This window comes from Musa acuminata, chromosome BXJ3-1 (genome assembly GCF_036884655.1).
Source record: "Musa acuminata AAA Group cultivar baxijiao chromosome BXJ3-1, Cavendish_Baxijiao_AAA, whole genome shotgun sequence".
Classification (NCBI taxonomy): domain Eukaryota; kingdom Viridiplantae; phylum Streptophyta; class Magnoliopsida; order Zingiberales; family Musaceae; genus Musa; species Musa acuminata.
The window spans coordinates 8,697,846-8,721,196 of NC_088349.1; the positions used below are offsets into that span (position 1 = coordinate 8,697,846).

General features: G+C 38.8%; 3 protein-coding genes across 5 annotated transcripts; 1 reads left to right on the top strand and 2 right to left on the bottom strand.

Annotated features, from left to right (window-relative positions):
* Window positions 1–3,736: 3,736 nt before the first annotated feature.
* Window positions 3,737–5,911, top strand: LOC135584455 (aspartyl protease family protein At5g10770-like). 2 transcript variants are annotated; one of them, XM_065134992.1, is made up of 2 exons: window positions 3,737–3,898; window positions 4,558–5,911. In XM_065134992.1, exons 1-2 carry the CDS (start codon window positions 3,760–3,762, stop codon window positions 5,802–5,804), a joined length of 1,386 nt encoding a protein of 461 aa, XP_064991064.1. In that variant the 5' UTR covers window positions 3,737–3,759; the 3' UTR covers window positions 5,805–5,911. The 2 variants fall into 2 exon arrangements, with proteins under 2 accessions (XP_064991064.1, XP_064991063.1); XM_065134991.1 differs by having other exon boundaries at window positions 3,738–3,898; window positions 4,549–5,911.
* On the bottom strand, window positions 5,681–9,220 carry LOC135628367 (protein ENDOSPERM DEFECTIVE 1-like). Of its 2 annotated transcripts, XR_010492837.1 has the most exons (7): window positions 7,937–9,220; window positions 7,724–7,843; window positions 6,971–7,087; window positions 6,785–6,874; window positions 6,165–6,272; window positions 5,908–6,024; window positions 5,681–5,820 (listed from the first exon to the last, which is right to left on the bottom strand). XR_010492837.1 is itself a non-coding variant. In XM_065134990.1 (6 exons), the coding sequence occupies exons 1-6, from the start codon at window positions 9,056–9,058 to the stop codon at window positions 5,968–5,970; spliced, it is 1,614 nt and encodes a 537-aa protein (XP_064991062.1). In that variant the 5' UTR covers window positions 9,059–9,220; the 3' UTR covers window positions 5,894–5,967. The 2 variants fall into 2 exon arrangements, 1 of the variants encoding a protein (XP_064991062.1); XM_065134990.1 differs by lacking the exon at window positions 5,681–5,820 and having other exon boundaries at window positions 5,894–6,024.
* Window positions 9,221–16,586: 7,366 nt separating this feature from the next.
* On the bottom strand, window positions 16,587–18,170 carry LOC135628724 (indole-3-acetate O-methyltransferase 1-like). Its single transcript, XM_065135579.1, has 4 exons — window positions 18,021–18,170; window positions 17,493–17,915; window positions 17,131–17,406; window positions 16,587–17,044 (listed from the first exon to the last, which is right to left on the bottom strand). Exons 1-4 carry the CDS (start codon window positions 18,135–18,137, stop codon window positions 16,670–16,672), a joined length of 1,191 nt encoding a protein of 396 aa, XP_064991651.1. The 5' UTR covers window positions 18,138–18,170; the 3' UTR covers window positions 16,587–16,669.
* Between the last annotated feature and the right edge of the window lie 5,181 nt (window positions 18,171–23,351).

Below are 23,351 nucleotides of genomic sequence, written 5' to 3' on the forward strand. Positions count from 1 at the left end.
AGCTCTGAAAGATTATTCAAGAGATTATTTTAAAAAAACTTCGAGTTACTAGGATAGATACCAACTTGGCAATCCATGCTACTACTGATCACCATATACATCCCACCAATAGGGGCACAACAGCTATGAACACCCCTCCAACAGTGGATTAAAGCAGGTGTGCAACTCAAGAAGATTCCCTTATCCCCTGATCATGCATTAACAAAGTCAAGCTGCCTCATCTTCTCCTCCTCCAATTCCATTCCATATGGATTATTATTATTATTATTATTATTATTATATTGAGAGGCTGAGGTGCAATTGGTGGTTGCAAGGCTAGTCCAGTGAGGGAGTAGCATGCTTGAGACTGAAATGGATCTAAGTTGACTATGACAGCTGAAAGGGAAGGGTTGAAAGGAGGAGCTCGAAGTGACATGAGTGCCCATAACCTCCACTTTGGATTACATTAATGATCAGATTTAGTGTCGAGTGAGTGCATGCAGTATGTGGCATCCAAGTGGAGAAGATGGGTTTGGCTGTGGATGAAAGAATGGATGGGGGGTTACCTCACACTTCTCCAACTTTTTCTCTCTCTTCAAATGTGACAATTCTTTCTCTCATCGAGGATTTAGAGCGTGAACTTTCGTTAAGAAAATGATATTTAAGTTCAACAAGAATTTTATTTTTCAAAAATGATGTAAAATTTTCTTCTATATGTGATCGTAAAAACAAATAAAAATAAAAATAAATCGTATCGTGCTAGTATCAAGTAATATGTTTCCATAATCATATTTATCTATATCGAACGGTACAGTCAAGATTTGAATTTGTGATATTTTCAATTTAAATTCAATAGCCATGGATTAGAGAAAATTTACCACACAACATCAAGAAATTTGATAAAGAGAATATAAATTTGCATAGAATTAATTATACATTGTGTATTGAAATATTAAGATCCTCCATGTATATCTCTTTCGTTAATTATAATATTAAGATCCTCCATGTAGATCTTAGATTTCACGTGTACGAGAAAATATTTAAGAAAAATAAATCCTTGTGATTAGGGGAAAAAAAACTGTCTCAATTGGTTAGCAGAAAGTATTTGAGATAGCAATAAAATTAAGGTTACAATATTATCTAAAGTGACGAATAATGGTGAGCAATGTCAGACTATGGAACCTGAAATACACCATTGCGGCAGAAAGTTCTTCCCAAGTCTTGCACAGTACTGTGTTGAGCTAGAGACAGAAAGAAAGCCATTGCACTTTGTAGAGCATCTTGCACACAACTCCAGTTGACAAGGATCATCAAAGATATGTCTTGGATTCATGTTAAATTGGAAAAGATTTGCTCAGCAATGAGATGACATGGATTCATCTTGGCACATACTATCTGAACAAGGCATAGTGGTTGGCAATGTTCAGTTTGGAACATGGAGCATACCATTGCAACAGAAAGGTTATTCCCAAAGTCTTGCACACAGTATTGTATTGGACTGGAGAGAGACAGCCTTGGAACTTTGCAGAGCATCTTGGCACACAACTCTAGTTGACAAAGATCAACGATGAGATGCCATGGGTTCATGTGAAATAGGAGAATTTAATTGCTCGGCAGTAGTAGATTGCTCTTCTTGATCTCATTAATTGGCAAAAAAATTTAAGCCTTTTGCACACAAGCAAATCATATCAAGCCTGCTGATGAGAATAAGCTAATGTTCATCCAGAATTCTGATTTGCTCTAACCATTTTACAGCATCGATTTATTCGCGGAATCCTGCTTAGCAGAAATGATAAGATATATGATTAGATAAATGAATTGCAAAGAACAAGTCAGCAGATTCACAAATTGAGTAGTCACTTTTGGCACATAGAATTGAACTGACCAAGAAAGAGCATAAATGAATAGTTGTTGCTGGTCATTCATGTCATGCATATTGTGGAATGAGCAGAAGGAACAGATAGAAACGGAGGGAAAGGGGGAAAATGGAACACATGCAAAAGTAAAAAATAACACTTTAATCAACATGGAGGTTTAAAAGCTGTGCTTGCTTCTATCTGATTGAACATTGCAAAGATCGATAAAAGATTACACCAAACACTAGCTCAGCCAGTGACAAAACACCTCTGATAAGAAGAAAGTTGTACACCACAAAATAGCAAAGCTTCACTCTTTGGAACAAAGAACAATTAGCTTATCACTCACACATGAACACATGCATATCGTATGAATGAACAACTAGTGCAGGCCATAGTAAGATATGAAATTACGGAGGAGTTAGTGAAATCAATTAGTCTTTGCCTAGAAATGGATACAGATACATATCATATAAGATTTATAATGTTTTGGTTGCATAGTTTATGTATGCAATGAAAGATATGCCAGAAAAGAAAAAGAAATATAATTGAATATGGAAATAGTAGATAATCAGCACAGATTCATTCGATTATTGCATGTTTGAGTTTTCCATTGTGCATCTCTGCCTGACTAAACTCCACTGTTGTGCATCTGTCTTACTCAACTCCACTGGTAATGTCGCAGAGCTTGATATAGTTCAGCCATCATCAAGCAGCTGTGGTTGACACAAGTTCTGAGTTTAGATAAAGAGATTTAGCTCAAGCCTAATCAATATATTTCAGACCAAGTCACTGATGTGCTTAGTTCTGATCGATTTACTATTTTCAATTGCATCAATGATCAAGAGTGTAATCTAGTTTTGTGTAGTTTTGAGCTTGGGACAAGCTTAATTTTTAACCTATTTAAGCAACTGCATCAAGGTATGAATTGTGTTATTCCTAGAACAGTAAATCATCTCTTGTTTGGAAATCAGACTACCAGGTCCAACTGCAGTTACAGCTTTTGATGGAATGTTGATACATGGTGATTAACATGCATATGATATATTCATATGATGCATTTAGGCATAATAAGAATGCTGGTGTCAGAGTTGGCTCCTGCAATTCCAAATCCTGCCAAATCAGTTCTGATATCAAGCAAATGATATGTTGATGAGCAGAACCATCTAGTTGCCTGCCTAAGTCTGTCTATCTTAAGCAGAATTCACAACCTGATAGTGCCCAAGTTCATATTATTATAATGATAGGATTAATGATGCTGACAGACATCAACTTAAGAAAAAGCCCACAGATGATTTCCATCACTGTACCTTGTATTTGCTAACACTAATGTGGAGAAAGAATCCAAGTGCATCTTTGCAGAATCACCAAACAAGAAGCTTTAGGTGGCACACAACCAAGCAAAATACTAATTTTGTCTATTAGTTGATCACCACCAAATCATCTAACAAGTTGTGGTCTCTCTGTGACTACTTGAACCTGTAGCTAACATGCCATAAATCTTTTTTATTTTATTATAAATGCATCCTAACTTTAAGGATGAATATATATAACCAAGGAAGAAAGTACCTATACATGAAACATCTGACACGAAATCATCCTTCTTTTTTGTGCCATCAGCATGACATGAGGAGGACAACTTAGGAGTATGATCTGGGTTGTCATCAAAGTGAAACCCACTCAAGTGTGCCTTCCATTTTGCATGCTCGGTGGATTCCACTATGTAAGTTGAATTGGACCACGTGTGGACCTGATAAGGTTTTAGTTCTTCTCTGACTAGGACTCAATGCAACATGACATTGAGAGACCGAGAGACCAAGAAATTTCTTCAGGTCTTCCATTACTTCAATAAACAACTGCACTACCATAAAGATTTCTTGTATATATAATCCCCCCTTGGCCTCCACCTCTGTACTCAGTAGCCATGGCTTCTCTTTCCTCTTCTATTCTTCCTACACTAATGGTTGTTCTTATGTGTTCCCATGTCAGGGGAGAACAAGGAAGCTATCACAAGATCAGCATTCATTCTTTATTGCCTAGCAAAGTGTGTTCATCATTCAAAGGTGTGACTGTTTCTCTTCTATGCTAATTTGGTGTGATATTAGATAGTACACAGTCATCAGAGCTCTCACAATTAATATAGGAGAGAAAGATGCAACCAAAGAAATATACACTAAATTCTCTTGATGAACTTTGCTTTGCCTATTATTCTAAAGTTCTAAATTTCTAATATCATGAAGATTGGTTTAGTTCATTCTGATGCAGAAAAATTGCAAGATTATGTACAGAAAGTATGTTCTGTGTTACTTGTTCTACAGTTCTAATCTCCACTGCACTTTTACCTCTAAAAAGAACAAGGCTATTTAGGTCCTGAGATATCAATGATAGATTCACCCAAAACCAGAGAAATATACAATGGGAATGAAAGTGACTTGCATGCAGTTTAGAAATATTAGAAGGTGTGAATTCAGTGGATAATGCATCATTCATTTATGGTAGGATCCATGCCACTAACTGCAAACAAGATAAGATAGAATTCCACATGAATGAAAGGCCAAAAGTTAAGTGGCTCTCTATGACGCTTGGTTGGATTCTTTTCATTTAAAATGAATTAGTATATATTTAGATCATAAACAAGCTTCATGATATATATATGTGTGTGTGTGTATCAATTAGGGAGATAAATAAGCTAACTTTGTATTCTGAACTCAAGAGTCTGCAGACTTAAATTTGACGAGGTTGAAGGTAACTCACCGGCACGGACCATGCTCGCCGCTCCGCAGCCACCCGACGCCCCTCCACGAGCAGATTCTAGATGAGGATCGATCCCGAGTCGATTCACTCCGCCGCCGGATCGCCGCCGCTGCTACCTCGGCCAAGTTGGACAGGCAGCGGGGGTCGCAGGTGGGATCGAAGATCACAGTGCGGCCCGGCAGCTCTGTAAGTACCGGAAACTACGTCGTCACCGTCGGATTCGGCACCCCGAAGAGGGACCAAACCGTCATCTTCGACACCGGGAGCGACATCACATGGATCCAGTGCCAGCCATGCGTCACCTACTGCTACGAGCAGCAAGACCCGATCTTTAACCCATCTGCCTCCTCTACTTACGCCAACATCTCGTGCAGCTCCACCTACTGCTCCGATCTCGATATCTCCGGCTGCAGCTCGTCCGCCTGTCTCTACGGGGTGCAGTACGGCGATAACTCCTTCAGCATCGGCTTCTTTGCCCAGGACACGCTCACGTTGTCCCCCACCGACGTAATACCCAAGTTCCCGTTCGGGTGCGGCGAGAGGAACCGCGGGCTCTTCGGCAAGGCCGCAGGGCTGATGGGCCTCGGCCACGGTAAGCTGTCGCTGGTCACGCAGACGTACCAAAAATACGGTGGCGTCTTCGCCTACTGCCTGCCGCCGACGTCGAGCTCCACGGGCTACTTGACCTTCGGCACCGGCTACCCATCGTCAAAAGTCAAGTTCACGCCGATGGTGACGGACGCGAGCACGCCGACTTTCTACTACCTCAATCTGATGGCTATAAGCGTCGCCGGCCAGCGCCTCCCGATATCGGCGAAAGTGTTCAACGACGCCGGGACGATCATCGACTCCGGCACCGTCATCACACGGCTCCCGCCGACGGCGTACTCCGCGCTGCGGTCGGCGTTCCGGCAGGCCATGTCAAGCTACAAGACGGCATCTGCGCTGTCCATACTGGACACGTGCTACGACTTCACAGGACACAGCACGGTGTCCATTCCGACGGTGGCGTTGCAGTTCGGCGGTGGCGTGACGATGGAGCTCGACTTGTCGGGGACACTCTACGTCGGGAGCCTGTCGCAGGTCTGCCTAGCCTTCGCCGCCAATGACGATGACAGCGATGTGGGCATACTGGGGAACGTGCAGCAGAAGACCTTCAACGTAGTCTATGATGTCTCCAAGAAAAAGATTGGGTTCGGCCCAGGAGCCTGTTAGGTTGAAGCTACTTCACCTGTGGTTGGGAGATTGATCGATTACATGATTGATGATGAACAAACCAAATTAGCTATGAATAAGAATGTAAAGGCAGCAACTTTACTTCATCTGTGGTTTGGCTGTTGAATGGCAGTCTCACCGAGTCAGAAATTGCAAAGGTTGGCTATGTGTTGCTCTGCTTCGCTTGAATGAGTTGGGTTCTCAAGCAGCATTCCTTCACCTAAGAATAAGAAAAAGGAAAGAAATTGTTGCAGATATATTAGCATCAGACACAAAAGTGAAAGAAGAAGCTGATGCTGCAGCAAAGAGTAATCTCCTAAAGAGGAGGTGAAACAACAACTTCAAGTGAAGTTGCCAAACCTGCAAGTCATGTGCTTGCGACAAAAGATTTCGACATTCCTCGATCAGAGCTCTCTGAGTACTGATTACACTGGCCAGATCTGAGGCTGCATCATCAATATCTTCAGCCTGTTGTGGGACTACTCCATTGTTAGTAGAGGCTAGTAATGTAAAAGATTAGCATGGTAGAACATTGCAACTAAATAATTCATGGGCCATAAACTGCAAGAGATTTGAAATCTTTAGCTAAAACTGAAAGAGGACTGGTGCATATCTACTTGGTGATCCAATTTATCAATACTTATTTAAACTCACTATAGTAATCTAGTAAGCATAGTTCCTTTACAGAAATTTATAAAAGTACAAATTTGGCATTCAGGAAAAATCACATAGATTTCAATACTCATACAGAATGATATGAAGAAAAGAAAGATGGACGAAATGTGCATGGTAGTGATTGATTATATATTGTTTTGCCGAAGAACAAGCATGTTGCGATAACGAGAACAGTATACAGCAACTAGACTTGCGACAAAATTCCTTGTGTGGAAAGGACATTAATTTTTTGTAGATCAATTCACAACTCGAACAATTATATCTTTAAGTAATGTATTGTTATTTTGTGTGCAAAAATACTTCACCTTTGGTAGAAATCTCGCAACACATGGAGTCAATGAGTCCACCATAAGTAATGCAGAGTCCAGAACTTCCTTGAGTTCTCTCATATCTACCTGCAAATAAGATCAAATAATAGGTCACGATCAACCAGAAAGGCAATGAAAAATATATCACATTTCTTGGAGTGATTAACCCAAAAGGTGTCGTACCCTCGCATTCCCAGTGACTGGAAGTCGAAGTGAAGCATCTTGAAGAGCCTTTGTTGCCCCTAAAACAGATCTTGAATGTTCGTCTTCAAGAATGGTCCACTCATCCAAATGCAGCATCTAAAATAAAGAAGAGTCATGATACTATAACACTTTTTATCATATAACTATTTTTGTCACAAGTACTAGCATATGATCATGAACATTATGTTGCATGCTTTGCTCTTAGCATAAAATGGATCCATAAATCATAAACTAAAGCTCTAGCTGAATTTATAGCTTACTAAGAGGGAATTATTTCATAAGATTCACTTAAAACTCTGCCTAAAAAGAATAGAAGACAAATTTATCATCCTACCAGTGCTCCAATACAAGTATTTAAGACCACCATTATCACCATGGTGGAGACCTTAAATTTCAAGGTTTTCCTTGTGCTAGTAGCTTGATTTCCTTGAATGAGAGACAGTTAAAAGGAAATGTAAGAAGGAATGATGCAATTTTCAACAAAATTAGAGTGATGAGCCTGGAAAATCTGATGCCTAAGCAAGCAAGTCTCAGTGGAATTGGCGAGCAGCTATTGTATTTTCTATAAACTGAACTGAAATCTCAGGCCTACTGCAAAATTCTTGCCCATTCCAAGCAGAAAAGCAAATCTTAAGAGCAAAGAGATCATGGTAGATGAGAGAATTGAAATCCATGCATATATAGATACAGATGACGATATGAAGGTAGCATCGGTAGAAGAACAAATCTTACTTGATGATGGATGATGGCCAATAAACTCTCTCTTCTTTTAATCTGTTCAAGCCGAATTCTCTTCTCTGCAACAGAGCTTTGAAGCTTTGAAATCCTCACCGAGAGCCCGTACAGTGATTTCTGAGAATAACTCAATACTGTTCAGTATCTGTTTTGTGATCAACGAAAAAGAAAAATCTAAGCATCACTGCAGCCTCCACCACACTCACTAACCTCAGCAGCAACCCACCGAGGTTCCACTGCCCTCAGTGCTCTCGCATTGACAAATCTCCACTGCATGTAATGGTTGTCGAGTAGCCTAAGTACATGGGCATCCTCCTGCCAGCCCACCGCCTTCCTCCCTTTCTTCACCTCTGCGCCTGGCTTAGCACAAGGTGGTTGCGGCGGCCTCGACGAGAAGAGGGGCCTACTGACGGACCTGCTCAGATTGAGCACATGCTGCTGTTGACGACAGGAGATAGCCGAGCTCAGAGAGCTGAAGCAAAGCGAGGTGGTTGATGCGCTAAACGTAGGGTCCTTGGCGGCGCCTTGCCAGCCGGAACACGCATCTACTGCAGCAGGTCTGGCCGACAAGGTTGGCAAGGGATCGGCCTCCCGCATGGAGGACAGGATCTCGGCGCACGACCTCGGTCTGCAAGACGCAGGGGGGAGGAGGGGCGGACTGTAGTAGAGGCCGCCCTGACTGCTGACGGTGCAAGTCTCCGGATCAGAAAAAGAATTCTCCGAGGAGGTTTCTTCCCACCTGTAGTCGCCGCTTCCATAAGCACGGCCGTGGCCCTCGGGAGGAAAGAGGCTCACCCGGGTGGGGGTGGGCGGCCGAGGGTTCGTCCTCGGAACGCCGGTGTTATTCACAACAACAGGGCGCGCCATCGGGGTTCCCGGCCTCGGCCTCCGACTCGATTCAGCAAGCCGCGGCGGCTGCTCTGCTACGTCATTGCGGCTGTTGTCAGCGAATAATCGGACGACGGCTCTCTTCTTGAGAGTGCCGGGAGGTTTGCTTTGGGCGGAGAAGGGGAGGGGGGTCTCCAAGCTGCGCCTGATGGATGCCAGGGGCTGGTTCTCGTCGGTCTCCTCGGGTGCATGGGGCTTCTGCTGCCGGTGCTTCTGGGGAAGGAGTGACAGGGACGAGGGAGGGGGGAATCCGTTCGAGGCGGCGAGGAGTTGTCGTTCGGAAGAAGAGGAATGGGAGGGGGACAAGTAGCGAGAGCCGACCTGCTTTACACGAGAGCGTCGGGGCCTCCTGTCGGTGGCCAGAGGGGTGGGGGCCGGTGCATTTGCCGCCGCCCACGATGGCGTAGGAGGTGGGATAGTCGAGGAACGGCGATCGGATTCCATGATCCGATTCCCGAGGTGGAACAAGGAACAGAAACCGAAGGGGGAAGAGAAGGAGGAGGAGAGGCGGAACAAGATCAAGAAGGGGGGAAGAACTAGCCGTCGGATGGAGGGGAGGCGGGGGCGACGGGCACAGCAACGGCTAGTTTCCCGAGGGCGTTGATCCTGAGCAAATACCTTCCATACCCGTTTCTGCGTTACCCTTTCGGGCCCCTGCCATCTTCTTAAAGGGGCCTGTGAGGGTCCCACAAGACTAATCTGGGGGGACGGCAGATTCGGCCCGGCAGTACGAAGCGACGCGATTATACAGGCGATTTGATTTGGTCATTTTACCGACCTTCCCCCAAACCAGTAATTTTCGTATGAATCCCTAAAAGCTGCTTCTCTCATTCCTACCATTGGAAAGGACTGATATAAATATAACATGTATATTAAATACCTGTAAAATTTAAAATGTTAAGCATAAGTTATTATTTTTTATTGAGTGAAAATTTATATTCCTCACCTGCAAGTGAATCTTTTCGACTACCATTAAATTAACTTTTAAAATTATTAAAAATTTATCAAATGAGACTTTGAATCCTTACTTTCCTATAAGTGGGTCTCCTATACTGCTAAATTAGTTAAGCGGATTGGCATCCATGCATAAATATATTGGTGCTTTGAACCTTCTAGTACAAAAAATTTATTAGATGGTATTTTAAAACTTTTATTTATCAAGTGAGATTTTGGTAAATGAATCTTATACATTACCACTATATTAATGTTTTAGTAATGTCTTGTGATCAATTCTCATCTTCACTTTTATCTTTTTGAAAAAAAAACTTATCTGTCATAAAATTCTAATAAACTATCATATCCATAATAATTTCATATTTAATATTTTGAAAATTTGAATTTAACTACTGATTTTTCAATACATGTGAGGAATCTTCAATATTAGAAGGACAAATATATCATATAACCAATGGAAAGGTCAAACTGGATTATATCAATTATAATTATAATTATATATATATATATATATATATTCTCACTATATTATGGATTGGTTCATTAGCCATTTGGTAAAACCCATGTTTTAATCCGATACAGTCCTTTGGAATATACTGTTGAGAATTGATTTATAGTAATTATAATAGCTATATAGGTAGTTATTATGTTTTATAGATATGTTCTAAATAATAATCCATGATCTAGGAGTTATAGGGGTAATATTTATATTTAGCTCAATCATAGGTCATATGATGAGATAAGATAATTATCATTAGGTCCTATAAATAAGGTCATAGCTCACGAAACAAGATAGAGTGTGTGTTTAACGAATATCTTATAAGTATTCTAAGTTTTTTCTCTAATTTAATAGTACCTTGATTTTTTGATTGAAAGTATTCTTTCTTAATTGCATCATGATATTATGTTTTTATCATTTCTTTACTCCTCCATCCCCAATATTCATGGTATCAAAGTTAATGATATTTCAAATGGTATTTGGTTTTTAGATAGTGGATGTTCTAATCATATATCATGCATAAGATCAATATTTAAAAATATTAATAAAACTTACAAGTTGAAAGTTGGACTTGGAAATAACAAGCAAATCCAAATAGAAGGAAGAAACAATTGAGATGAAAACAAGGAAAAGTAAAACACCTTGATAATATTTATCACATTAAGTGTTGGACAATTGATAGATGACGAATATTCAATTATATTTGATGATAATTCATGCACTATTAAAGATAGAAAATTTTGATTTGATTATAGTAAATATTTGCATAAGATAAAATAAGATTTTTCACTTAATATTTCAAATATTAAAAAGTATGTCCTCGTTGGAACTTAAAAAAAGAGTCTAATTTATAGCATTTAAGATATGGACACCTTAACATTAAACGTTATTAAATAAAAAAATAAATTTTGGATTATCCAAAATTAATACACTTAGATGTATGTGAAAGATATATTTTTGGTAAACAAAGTAAGAAATCATTTCTTGTTGGAAAAACATGGAGAACATCTAATTATCTTGAATTAATTCATGTTGATTTATATGAACCTTGCTAGTCATAGTTGCCCAACGAGCCAATCACATGAGTGATTGCATGTGTGACATGTTGTGTAGTCTTATTATTATTATTATTATTAGTATTTTCTCATTTTATATTACCTATTACGTATATTATGATATCCATGGATGGAATCAAATCATGATAAGATTATTATAATGAGATCGATTTGCATTTAAACATAATCCCTAAATAATTCTAGTCATAGGTTACTCGATAGGGACATCGAAATAACCGAACAAATTGGTATATTATATACACATCCATATAATGAAGGTGACTGGTCTCATAGTTGCTCATGTAGGGACACTAGGGATATAATGTAGGTGCTCATTGGAGAATAATTTTACTAATTGATCTGCTCATAGAATGTTGATGGTTGATGATATCTCATTGTCAAATAGTGATTTTGTCATCTCACTTATATGTCTAGTCCTTAAACTTAAGACACCAAGGATATCCTATATGAATACTACACTCTTTAATACTAGACTTATAGGTATGAAAGTTTCAAATCTAGCACAACCGATAATTGAGAGTAGCAACCAATCTTACGAGAGCAATTGCGTGTCGATAGAGAATCATCTATTCTCGGTGTCATGAGAGAAATATCTTATTTATTCTTACTCAAACAAATTCCTAACTAGGGTCATTCGGATTGAGAGATGAGTTCTCCGAGAGAATTTGATTTGAGCGAGACTTAAGTAGATTCCATATGAGCCTAACAATACTATACCTGATATACGATCTTTGGGATATTATATGGATGAGAAACTATATATACATGGTAACTAAGGATAGATAGGTCCAATGGATTGGATCCCCTGTATCGTTTAGGGACTAAGGTGTAGTGGCCTAATATGTTAATAATCGATGAGTCGAGTGATAATTCATTTAAGCCTAAAAAGTCACACATATATGATAAGTGTTGCAATGAGTAGAGGTTCAGATATGAGATATCTATTAGAGCTCATATCTTATTAGATATCCAGTAAGTCTTTAAAATTTTAGATCTTTTGAGTGAGACCCAATAAGACTAAATATAGATCCACTAATTCAATGGGCTTAGGGTAATTAGATAGAAATCTAATACCCAATATGACAAGATCCATTAAAGTTAAGTGATATGAACCTCTATAAATAAGAGGGGGCAAAAGGTGATATAAGTTAGTCACCTCTTTGCTGCCCCTCCTATATACCTCCCTCTCCTCTCCCCCTTAACAGACAACCCTAATTTGGGGTGTATGGACAGCAAAAATGGTCGACCCCTTCTTGATCATGTGGTGCGTATGGAGAGGAAGATCGTTCAGCGATTTGAGGAGTATCTTTGTTATATCTATCGTATGGATCACCACTAGAGAGGACAGTTGACCTCCTTCATCCACTCTTAAAAATATGAGATTTTTTAACGATATATGATCTCCCTATATAACAAATCCCACTTGATACGTTCATTTTTTGGTTTTGTAATTTTTGTGTATCAATTATTGTATGATGATAAGATACTTTTTTTTAGAAATTCATGTTTTTATTTTTCTATTATTCCACTATACATGTGATACTCTAATAAGATTTCCCAACAAGCTTATAAATATAAAATTATTTAATTAAAATTAATATTTTATATTATTTACTAATGATTATAACCGCATAAGTTGGATATTTTTTTGAAACTGAAATATAAAATATTTGATAATTTTTATGAATTCAAGACACTTGTAGAAATGCAAATGGTAAATGTATAAAGACACTTTGGATGGATAAAGGTGATAAATTTTTATATAATAATTTAATTTTTTTATAAAAAAATAGTATTCATAGGGAATTGATAGTATCATGTACACTGGAGCAAAATGGTATAGCTAAACATAAAAATCGAGTCATTGAAATGATAAGAAGTTTGCTTAAAGGAAAGTATTTTCTAAATCAGCTTTGGATACAAGCAATTATAATAGTAGTTTATTTATTGAATACTTTACCAACAAAAATTATTATAAATCAAACTCTTTTTAGGCTTGGTATGGTATGAAACCAAGTGTAAACCACTTAAGAATTTTTGGTTGTATTGTTTATACTTTAGTAAATTCATAAAACTATCATAAGCTTCATAAAAAATCTGAAAAATATATCTTAATCGATTATTTCTTATAATCGAAAGTATACCCCTTGTATAATCCTGTTAGTGGCAAAATTACTATTAACATAAATATTATGTTTGATAAAAGGGTAAGTTAGAATTGAGAGATCAATGAATGTGAAACATAAATTTTGATTCCAATAGAACTAAACACTCCATAAAATTAAGTTGCAGATCCTGCTCCAAGTTTATCGTTAATCTCACCTAAAAGCAGTTCAAATTCATTAAATGATTCCTCAGATGAAACATTTCTAGGAAAATTCATATCACTAATAAAAATTTATGGTTCAACATTTACTTTATTTATTTCAGATCCTATAAGTTTTGTAGAAGCAGTTAAAAAAAAAGAAATGATGAAAGGCAATGAAAAAGGAAATCAAGTCAATTTAGAAAAATGAAACCTATGAGCTAATGTATATACCGAAAGAAAAGAAAGCTATTAGATTGAAATGGGTATTTAAAGCAACATATAATACGGATGAAGGTATCCAAAAACATAAGGCTCGGCTTGTAGCAAAAGGGTTGTTAATCATAAGTTCCTTGCAAGACAATCACGTGACTAATGGGTGTGATATGACACATATTTTTTTGTTTATTATATTATTTGATATTTTATCAATTTATCTTACATGTTGCATATATTGTGATGTCTATGGATCTGTAAAATGGGAATCGAATCATAATGATATCATAATAATGAGATCGATTTATCTTTAAACACAGATCCTAAATAATTTCGATCATAGGTTACTCGAGAGAGATATCGAGATGACTGAATAGGATGATGTTATTTATATATATATGATAGAAATGGTTGGTCTCATAGCAGCTCGTGTGGAGACACTAGGGATACAATGCAAATGCTCATTGGAGAATAAGTTCATTGATTAATCCGCTTACGGAATGTTGGATGGTTAATGATACCTCTTTGTCATATAGTGATTCTGTCATCTCAATAGTGTATCTGGTCCTTCGACTTGAGATACCAAGGATATTTTGTATGAGTACCTCACTCTTTAATATCATACTTATAGGTTTGGAAGTTTCAGATCTAATATAGCTAGTTATTATAAGTGACAACCAACATTGCGAGAGCTATTGAATATTGATGGAGGATCATCAGTTCTCGGTGTCATTAGAGTAATATCTCATGTGTCCTTGTTTAGATAAATCTCTAGCTATGGTCATTTGAATTGAGAGAGAAAGAGTTCTCCAAGAGAATCAGATTAGAGTGAGACTCAAGTAGAAACCATATGAGCCTGAGAGCACCATACTTGGTATATGGTCTCTGGGATATTAGTTGGATGAGGGGCTATAGATACATAATAACTAAGGATAGATAGGTCCAAATGATCGGATTCTCCTGTATCATTTGGGGACTACAACATAATGACCTCGTACGTTTGTAGTTGATGAGTCGAATAAATTATTATGAAGATAATAATTCATTGAACTAGAAGGAGTTTTGATGGTATGACTCACACCCAGCTTGATATTGGGCCTAGAGTCATATGCATATGGTAGGTGTTGAGACAAATAGGGGTTCGAATATGAGAGATATGCTGGAGCCCCTATCTTATTAGATATCCAATAAACCCTTGAATTATTGGATCATATAGATGAGATCAAATAAGAGTCAATGAGAGATTATTTATAGAAATCTATTAATGCAATAGACTTGGTAGTTGGATAGAAATCTAGTACCTAATATGGTTAAGTTGACAAGGGACCTTTATAAATAGGAGAGAACCAATGGGTCATAGGCTAGACCTCTTATTCTCCTCTCCACTTCTTATCCTCAGCTAGCAACTCCTATTTGGGGTGTGTTGAGATTTGGACAACGATTAAAGAGCTTGCCCCTGCTATGTGAATCACCGCTAGAGAGGAGAACAGTTAACCTCCTTCATCTTCTCCCACAGATTTGTAAGATTTCAGGGATATATGATCTCCCTAGGTAAAACACATCTCTGATTTTTGCACATCAATCTTCGCACGACGAAAAAACCTTTTTGTGACAATCTGGGACTTTTATTTTTGTTCTTCCGCTGCGCAAGTGATATCGTCATTAGATTTTCCTATAAGAATATTTTTTATGGCAATCTGGAACTTTTTCTCTAGTTGCTAGATTCGAAACAATGAGAACTTTAGTTGCTCAATTGAGATGGCCTGTTTATCAATTTGATATAAAATTTGCATAAACATTTTTGTTAATTATTTTTTAGTTAAAAGATACGAAAAAAAATAAGTATAAGCTAAGAAAGCTCTTTATGTGCTTAAGCCAACTCAAAGAGAATGGTACATTAAAATTGATTATTATTTTCATCAAAATGAATTTAAGATGAGCAACAATGAACCTACTCTTTATCTAAAAAAGAAATGTGAACATAATATTCTTATGATTTGTCTTTATATTGATGATATTATATGATGATGATTAAATTTAAAATGTCATATCTAAGTCTACTGCATTATTTTCTTAGGTTGAAAATGAAACAAGGATCAGATAGAATTTTTATTTCATAAAGAAAATATAAAATGGATCTACTCAAAAAAATCTAGCTTGATTAATTATAAAACTACAACAACACCCATGCAAAAATTGAAACTTGAATATGGTACATGCTAAACAAATACAAGATACTATAGAAGTTTGATTGGAGGTTTGATATATTTAACTCATACTCAACCAGATATTGATTTATCTATTAGTGTGGTATTCAGGTTTATATATAGCCCAAGAAAATATTATCTTGGAGCTATTAAAATAATTCTACATTATATTATTGGAATCACAAATTATGATATTTGATATTCTCATAATTTTAAATATAAATTATTTAATTTCATTAATAATGATTAGAGATAAAATTTAGATGATAGAAAAAGTTCTTCTAACAATATTGAGCTGCAACATTAGTAGCTTATCAAACAATGATTTAGAAGACTTCTTCAAGATCTTTATCAAGAATAAAAAGAAGTAACGAAAATATTTTAGGACAACATAATTATAATGATAAAAAAATATAATATTTTATAGAAGAACGAAGTATAGAGATATGTTATCATTTTATCCAAAATCTTACAACAGGTTAAGTCATAATAATAAAATATTATCATATATATCAACAAATTATAGATATTCTCATCAAGTCATTTATAATTCAGAAGCATGTTTATTTTATATCTCAAATAGATTAGGTAAGAACAGTATTAAGAATTAATTTATAATAATTATTTAGATAATAGTTGTAAACATTACCCTAAATAGTATCCTAAGATTTATGGGGTAATGCATATACTTTTCAATCCTTGCTCCTTCGTCCCCACCAGAGTCTCATGTCCGATTACTGCATGAATGCTTCTACGGTCATCTCGTACGTCATGAATCGAAGGAATCGCAAGAACGGGCTAGCTCGCGGGATGAGGTGGGACCGAGGGAGAGAGCGAGGCGACGATGTGGAAGAACTGCATCTGCGCCATTAGCTCCCTCGCATGGCGTGCCGCCCGGAGCTCCAGCCTCCCGAACAGCTCCTCGCTCAGACGTTCGCCGATGTGCGCTTCCACGAGCACGCCGGCCACCGACCGGCAGCTGTTAGCGAGAGCTCGCCCGACCTCGCTGGCGTCCTCTGGGTGGTCGACCACCAGTGGGCTGCCTCCGTTGACGACCAGAAGCTTGTTGATGGAGAGTGAGCCCTCGGCCTTCACCACCTCCTCGAACTCCCTGAGGCAGGCAGCGTACACGGGGATGTTGAAGCTGTCACGCTTCTCGCTGTCCAGCAGACCCTGCGATCGACGGACATGGCAAGTTCGGATTAGTGGCGTGTGATGCGGTAGAAGCAAACGTGAACTCGGTGTGAGTGAGTGCTCGCCTCTTCGACGAGGTCGTTCCAAGCGTCTTGGAAGTGGGCGCCGAAGAGGAAACCTGCGCCGCCTTGGTCGACCGGGTCGATGGATGTCCGGCCGAGGCAAACGAGGAACATTACGCCACCAACCTTCATCTCGACGGCGCGGGCGCGCAGGAAGCTGGCGAGATCCGCCTGGAACTGCTGCTTGTAGGCAGCGGCAGTGTCCGCGGACGCGCCATGGACGAAGACCCGCCCCCTGTTGTACGCCGGCGATCGCTTGTCAGTCACCGTATCGGGCACCTGTTCCAGTGCGACACCAAACAGCGGTGACTCCTCGTAATCTAAGTGTTCGACAACAGATCGAAAGCATGGTGCGCTGACGATACCTGAGAGAGCCAATGCAAGGAGAAGGTGGAGTTGAAGACGTTTATGGATCTAGAAGGAAAAAGTCGACCGTAGAACGAGCCGGGCACGCCGGCGGCGTAGTAGGACCGCTGCTCTTCGGCGGCCGCCAGGCACTTTTCCAGGCTCCTGCTGCTCAACTGTGGCGGGAGAAGCTGGAAGAGGACATTGAAGTCGTTGCAGGGGAGGTCGGAGAAGAAGACCTGGAACTCGGGGGAGTCGTGGCCGAGCGCCGCGTACATCTTCGATACGTGCTCGACGATGATGCCCACGAGGAAGAGCGTGTTGGTGCCGCATGAGCAGCCCAGGTCTGCGACGGCAAACGTGCCGCCGTCCTCCAGCAAGGGAAGCTTCATCGCGCTCAGCGTTGCTTCCAGGAAGTGCAGCATGGCTCGTGCATGGCGAGCCTACAAAAGCACAGATATTTAGCTAGCTCCATTGTTGATGTCTCATCTTACAAAGGCAGAGAAGGTTCCAAGGAACAACACGGGGCAAGAAGAAGTCATCAGTACTTGAGCTTGAGAGTTCTTCAGATAGCTGGTCTCCCCCTTGCCACCTTTCATGCTGAGCATCCTCTCGAGCTTTAGCTTCGTGACCACAAGGTTTTCTCCCTTGACAGCCATGGCCATCTTCTGATAAACTGCACTGAAGGCCTAGGCTTGGAGTTGTGTGTGTCGGAACCGCAGGACGGAAACGAAAATGAAAAATTATTACTTGAAAATGAGGAGAAATCTTTGCAATACTTAAGAATATTTTTTTTTAATTTTATAGATTGTATTTATGTTAGTTCTCCGTCTTCAAAAATAACTAACTAACAATGTGGGACTATTAAAAGAAATATAAAATATAAAAATTAATAAAAATAGTAAATGAACAGTTTTCCTTTTTGAAAATAGTCTTACTTGTTCTATTTTAATCCCCTTCTCTTCCGTTGAGAAAAAATTCGCCCAGATTCAATTCTTCGTAAGTGTTTGGAAAGTCTTTTTTTCATAAGCATATCAAAACTATAACTACTTCCTTAAATATATTCTCTTTCTTATGTTTATCCGTTGTTTCGTTACATGTATGGGCACATGAAATAAGAAAGGAAGAGGAGAGGCAGAACAAAATAGGGGAGAAGAACTAACCGTTGGAGGCGAGGGGATGCGCCCCCGACAGCAAGTCTAAATATACACCATGAGAAAGGACTGATCTAAATATTCCTGAGGACCCAACAGTATCTGCTTCTCTCATTCCTATACCATTGGAGAGGACTGATATAGATATAGCATGTATATTATATACCTGTAAAATTTTAAATCTTAAGCATAAGCTATCATGTTCTATTGATTGAAAATTTAGATTCCTCACTGATGGGGATAATAAAATGAGATTTTGAATCCTTATAACTTTCGTATAAGTGGGCCTCCTATACTGCTAAATTAGTATTTTATGTATAAAAATTTTACATTTAGTTAAGCGGGTCGGCATCCATACGTAAATATATTGGTGCTTTGAACCTTCTAGTACAAAAAAAATTTATTAGATGATATTTTGAAACTTTTATTTTTACAAACAGGACTTATACACTATCACTAGATCAATATTTTAAATCAAAAAATATTATTAAATAAGATTTTGATAAGTGAATCTTGTACACTACCACTATATTAATGTTTTAGCAATGTCTTATGATCAAATCTCGTCTTCACTTCTTTCTTTTTGAAAAAAAATATTTTTTTTCATTTGTAATGAAATTCTAATAAACTTTCATATCCATAAAATTTTCATATTTAGTATTTTAAAATTTTAAAATTAACTATTAATTTTTCAATAAATCTTCATTATTAAAAACTTTTGATTAATGTTTATTGAGTCTGTTTAGTTCAGTTAGCGTCGGATATAGATTTATTTAATATTGATTTATTATTAAGAGTCCAAGTCCTGGTGGACTCTAGGTGAAACTCTATAAATAGTGATGTAATCATTTCTTTTCGATAGAGAATGAAATATTATTCAGTCTTTAGACTAACCCCAAGAGGTCGATCCTCTCGAAGTGATCATCTATTTTCCTTTCTTTCTTCTACAATAAAACCCTATGGTCTTATCAATTGGTATCAGAGCAGTGACCCTCAACGTCCTCACTGCAGTTATCATCATCTCAATCAGTTATCATCAACTCACTGATTGCCCTTGTTCCCAGCCACGCCACCACCAATTCTCTTCTCCATTGGCATTCACAGCACTGCTGCCTCCCACCCACCACTGCCAACCTTCTCCTTAACTGCTCACAATCCTTCGGCATCGCCAGCGGCTCCTTTTGTGGTGCGATAGAAACAGAGCACCCTCTGTTGCTGCTGTTGCCGATTGCCACCACCGCCATCGCAACTTCCCGGCAAGCGATGATTGTCGCCCGCCTCCCAGCCGCGACCCTTGTTGCCTCCCCTTGGGTCGCAGCCGCAGTTGCGTGACCCTCCCTCCTCGCGGTGATCGAAACAAGTCAACTACGATCGTCGTTGTTTCCTCCCTCTTCGTTGTCGGCATCGACAGTGACTACTACAACCGTTGTTGTTTCCTCAATTGCCCACGATCTCTCAGCGTCACCAATGCCTCCTTTTGCAGTGTGACAGAGACAGGGTAACACTGCCTCCCATCCCGCAACAGCCTTGTCCTCAATCGTCGCAGCCACCACAGCGACTAGCCCTCAGCGATGCTGCCCCCAACTGCACCACCATCGTTGCCTCCCAGCCCTCAACAACAGCGATCCCTCCACACAGCGACCGCAGCAAGCATCGCTATCTCCCATGCAGCGATTGTAGCTACATCCTGCATCCTTGCAGTAACCCTTCATTCCCACAGTGCTGCCACCAACTGCATCACCGCAGCAACGTCGAATAGGGCAATGATTGATGCCCTAGTCCCAACACCAGAAACAAGAGTTGAGATTTCAAATTTCCAGTCTTACGCAATGATTACCGGCAACTCAGTAAAAGCCTAAATCGAAGCATTGGAAATCAGAATTGAGAATCGACTGCAAGAAACACTTAATGATTTCAAAAGGAGCCTACTGGATAGCTTCAGCAAACTTCAACAAGATGAAAGTTTAAATCTTATATTGAACCGATCTTGAGACACAATAAAAAACCAAGAACATGACACAAGCTACCCACGCATGAAGGTGAAATTTCCAAGATGGGAAGATGGAGATCCGATCAATTGGATCTCTAGGGCAAAAAAAATATTTTCGTTTTCACATAACCCTAAAAGAATCCAAGATGGAAATAGCCTCAATCCAACTATATGGAGATGCAATCTAATAGTATGATTGGTACGAAACTTATCATGGAGTCCCCTCATGGGAGCAATTCAAGAGAGGGCTTCTTGTTTGCTTTGAACCATCTGAATATGAGAATGTTGATGGACAGCTTGCCAAAATTCGTCAGATTTCTATAGTATTGGAATATCATAGCAGGTTTGAATGATTGTCAAATCAAGCTAGAGATTGATCTGAATGATAACTGGTGGGTACATTCATCGAAAGACTTACTCCAGATATTCGATGTGAAGCTAAGGCTCGTCAACCCTGCACTATAATTACTGCGAAATCATTTGCAAGTTTAAACGAGGAAAAAATTAGTAAGGAAAATCATCGAAATAGAATTGACAACAAACAGATGATCAACAAGCCACCCGCACCATCTATTCCTAACCGAAACCCTAACACCCTAAGGCTAATCCGAGAAGAACTTAAGGAAAGATCAACAAAGGGTTTGTGCTAGCGCTGTGATGAAAAGTGGAGTAGGGAGGACCGATGTAAACAAGGGCAACTTCTGATGATTGAACCAATTTGGGAGGAACCGGAAGCTAATAATGTGGACTCTGATCATGAAGGTATGAATTCTGATGACGACATTGGACCTATCATACACATAGTGCATGTATTAACCGGCTACTCTAACCCGCAAACTATGAAAGTTGGAGGAACTTTGGAACATCAACATGTTACAGTTTTGATTGATAATGGTAGCACTAACAATTTTATGAACAGTAAGGTTTCCAACCGATTGGCCTACCACATTAGAGACTGTAACAAATTTGAAGTAAAGGTCATCGATGGACAGATTTTAACCTATGATAGCAAGTACGTAAAGATTAAGCTGACTTTGTAGGGCCAAGAGTTGCTTGTTGACTTCTTTTTGCTATCTTTCGAAGTGGTGCTTGGAATTGAATAGCTATCAACCCTGGGTGATGTTTCATGAAATTTTTCTAAACTAATCATGAAATTTATTATTAATGGAAAGCAGATGATCCTAAAAAGAAGACATGAAAGTAAGATCACAACTGCCACTCGCCATTGGATGGAGAGGGTTTTTAGAAGACTGCAACACCGAAAAGCCGACATATTGCTTACGCTATCAAGAAGTTGAGACCGTACTTACTTGATCAATGGGTTGTGACACGCCACAGATATCCTATGACTGAAGTACTAAAAGAGAAACTCCCCTAGTTTGATGCTGCACAGCCTTGAGGACAAGACTGATTTGAAGGGGGAGGAATTATTATAATTCTTTTATTTTTTGAGCTTTTGAATAATGTTTATTGAATCTGTTTAATTCAGTTAGAGTTAGATAAATATTTATTTATTATTTATTTATTATTAAGAGTCCATGATGGACTCTAGGTGGAACTCTATAAATAGTGATATAACTGTTTCTTTTCGATAGAGAATGAAATATTATTCAGTCTTTAGACTAACCCCAGGAGGTTGATCCCCTCGAAGCGATCAAGGAAGTCGATCCCCTCGAAGTGATCATCTTTTTTCCCTTCTTTCTTCTACGATAGAACCCTAGGGTCTTATCAAAACATATGTTATGTTGTATACAACGTGGAAGGACAAATACATCATATCAACTTGGATTACATCGTTCTACCGGTGAACAAATATTAAAAAAAATATTTCTTTGCAATATTGAAAACTTTGCATATGTGAAAATTCCTACAACACTTTTCCATTGTGCACATAGGTCCCTCTGGCCACTTTTTAATATAATCCATGTTAACATGCATAAATTAAGTAATATGGAGGATTTCCATACAAATAATAAGAACTGGAAAATTATTTCTGCAAAATCAACAGATCTGAAGAAGTGACTTACAAAAAAAGAAAAAAGACAAAAAAGAACTCACAAGCCTTCATTTCCAAAATTAAATAACCAGTGGAAAGGTCAGCCTGGATTGTGATTTCATTCTACTAGTTGGTACAAGATACTTGCATGATAATGACAGTAACATCAGAAGTTGATGAGAGAAGGTGTCCAAACATCAATTCCTTACATGCAAAATGAAGAATAGGATACTCCATGCTAACTCCACCTGATACCTCTTAATTTTATCAAGTGAATAAAATAAATATTACAAAAGATTAAAAAAATAGATTCAAACCTCATCCGATATATTTTTAATATCTTAAATATTAAAAATCACATATCAAAGATTCAGAGTTCCAAATCTTATCCGGTATGTTCTGAAAGTTGCCAATTACCTTGATTAGTAAAAATTTTAGATTGGAATCTCACCTTCACAAAATATAAGCATTGGCAAGCATTGTGTAATAATTGGAGGAAAGTCTGGACTCAGTGTTTTGTCAAAGATGACTTACCTTGATGTACTCTCAATGGTGGAGGTCCAGAAACCACCTTTGCACAAGGCATCAGTCTCTCATCAAAGGTTCGGACACCACTTCCCCCAACCAGGTGTTATCCTCCTCACAAATGTTATCATTTCGTTAGGCCCTACAATACTACCATGAATATAGAGAGTAACCCTGAACGCTATGTAGGGTCATAGAACAGGGCACCATTCTC

Bases quoted from the DNA above. Each gene is read 5' to 3' on its own strand.
- LOC135628367 (XM_065134990.1), bottom strand. From the start codon at position 9,058: ATGGAATCCGATCGCCGTTCCTCGACTATCCCACCTCCTACGCCATCG. The intron at 6,273-6,784 runs GTGAAGTATTTT...GTCCCACAACAG, and splicing joins TTGCGAGATTTCTACCAAAG to GCTGAAGATATTGATGATGC. The intron at 6,025-6,164 runs GTTTGGCAACTT...TCTTATTCTTAG, and splicing joins CGCAAGCACATGACTTGCAG to GTGAAGGAATGCTGCTTGAG.
- LOC135628724 (XM_065135579.1), bottom strand. From the start codon at position 18,137: ATGGCCATGGCTGTCAAGGGAGAAAACCTTGTGGTCACGAAGCTAAAG. The intron at 17,407-17,492 runs GTATCGTCAGCG...GCACTGGAACAG, and splicing joins CCTTGCATTGGCTCTCTCAG to GTGCCCGATACGGTGACTGA. The intron at 17,045-17,130 runs GCGAGCACTCAC...CGTCGATCGCAG, and splicing joins GGAACGACCTCGTCGAAGAG to GGTCTGCTGGACAGCGAGAA.
- LOC135584455 (XM_065134991.1), top strand. From the start codon at position 3,760: ATGGCTTCTCTTTCCTCTTCTATTCTTCCTACACTAATGGTTGTTCTT. The intron at 3,899-4,548 runs GTGTGACTGTTT...TCTGAACTCAAG, and splicing joins AGTGTGTTCATCATTCAAAG to AGTCTGCAGACTTAAATTTG.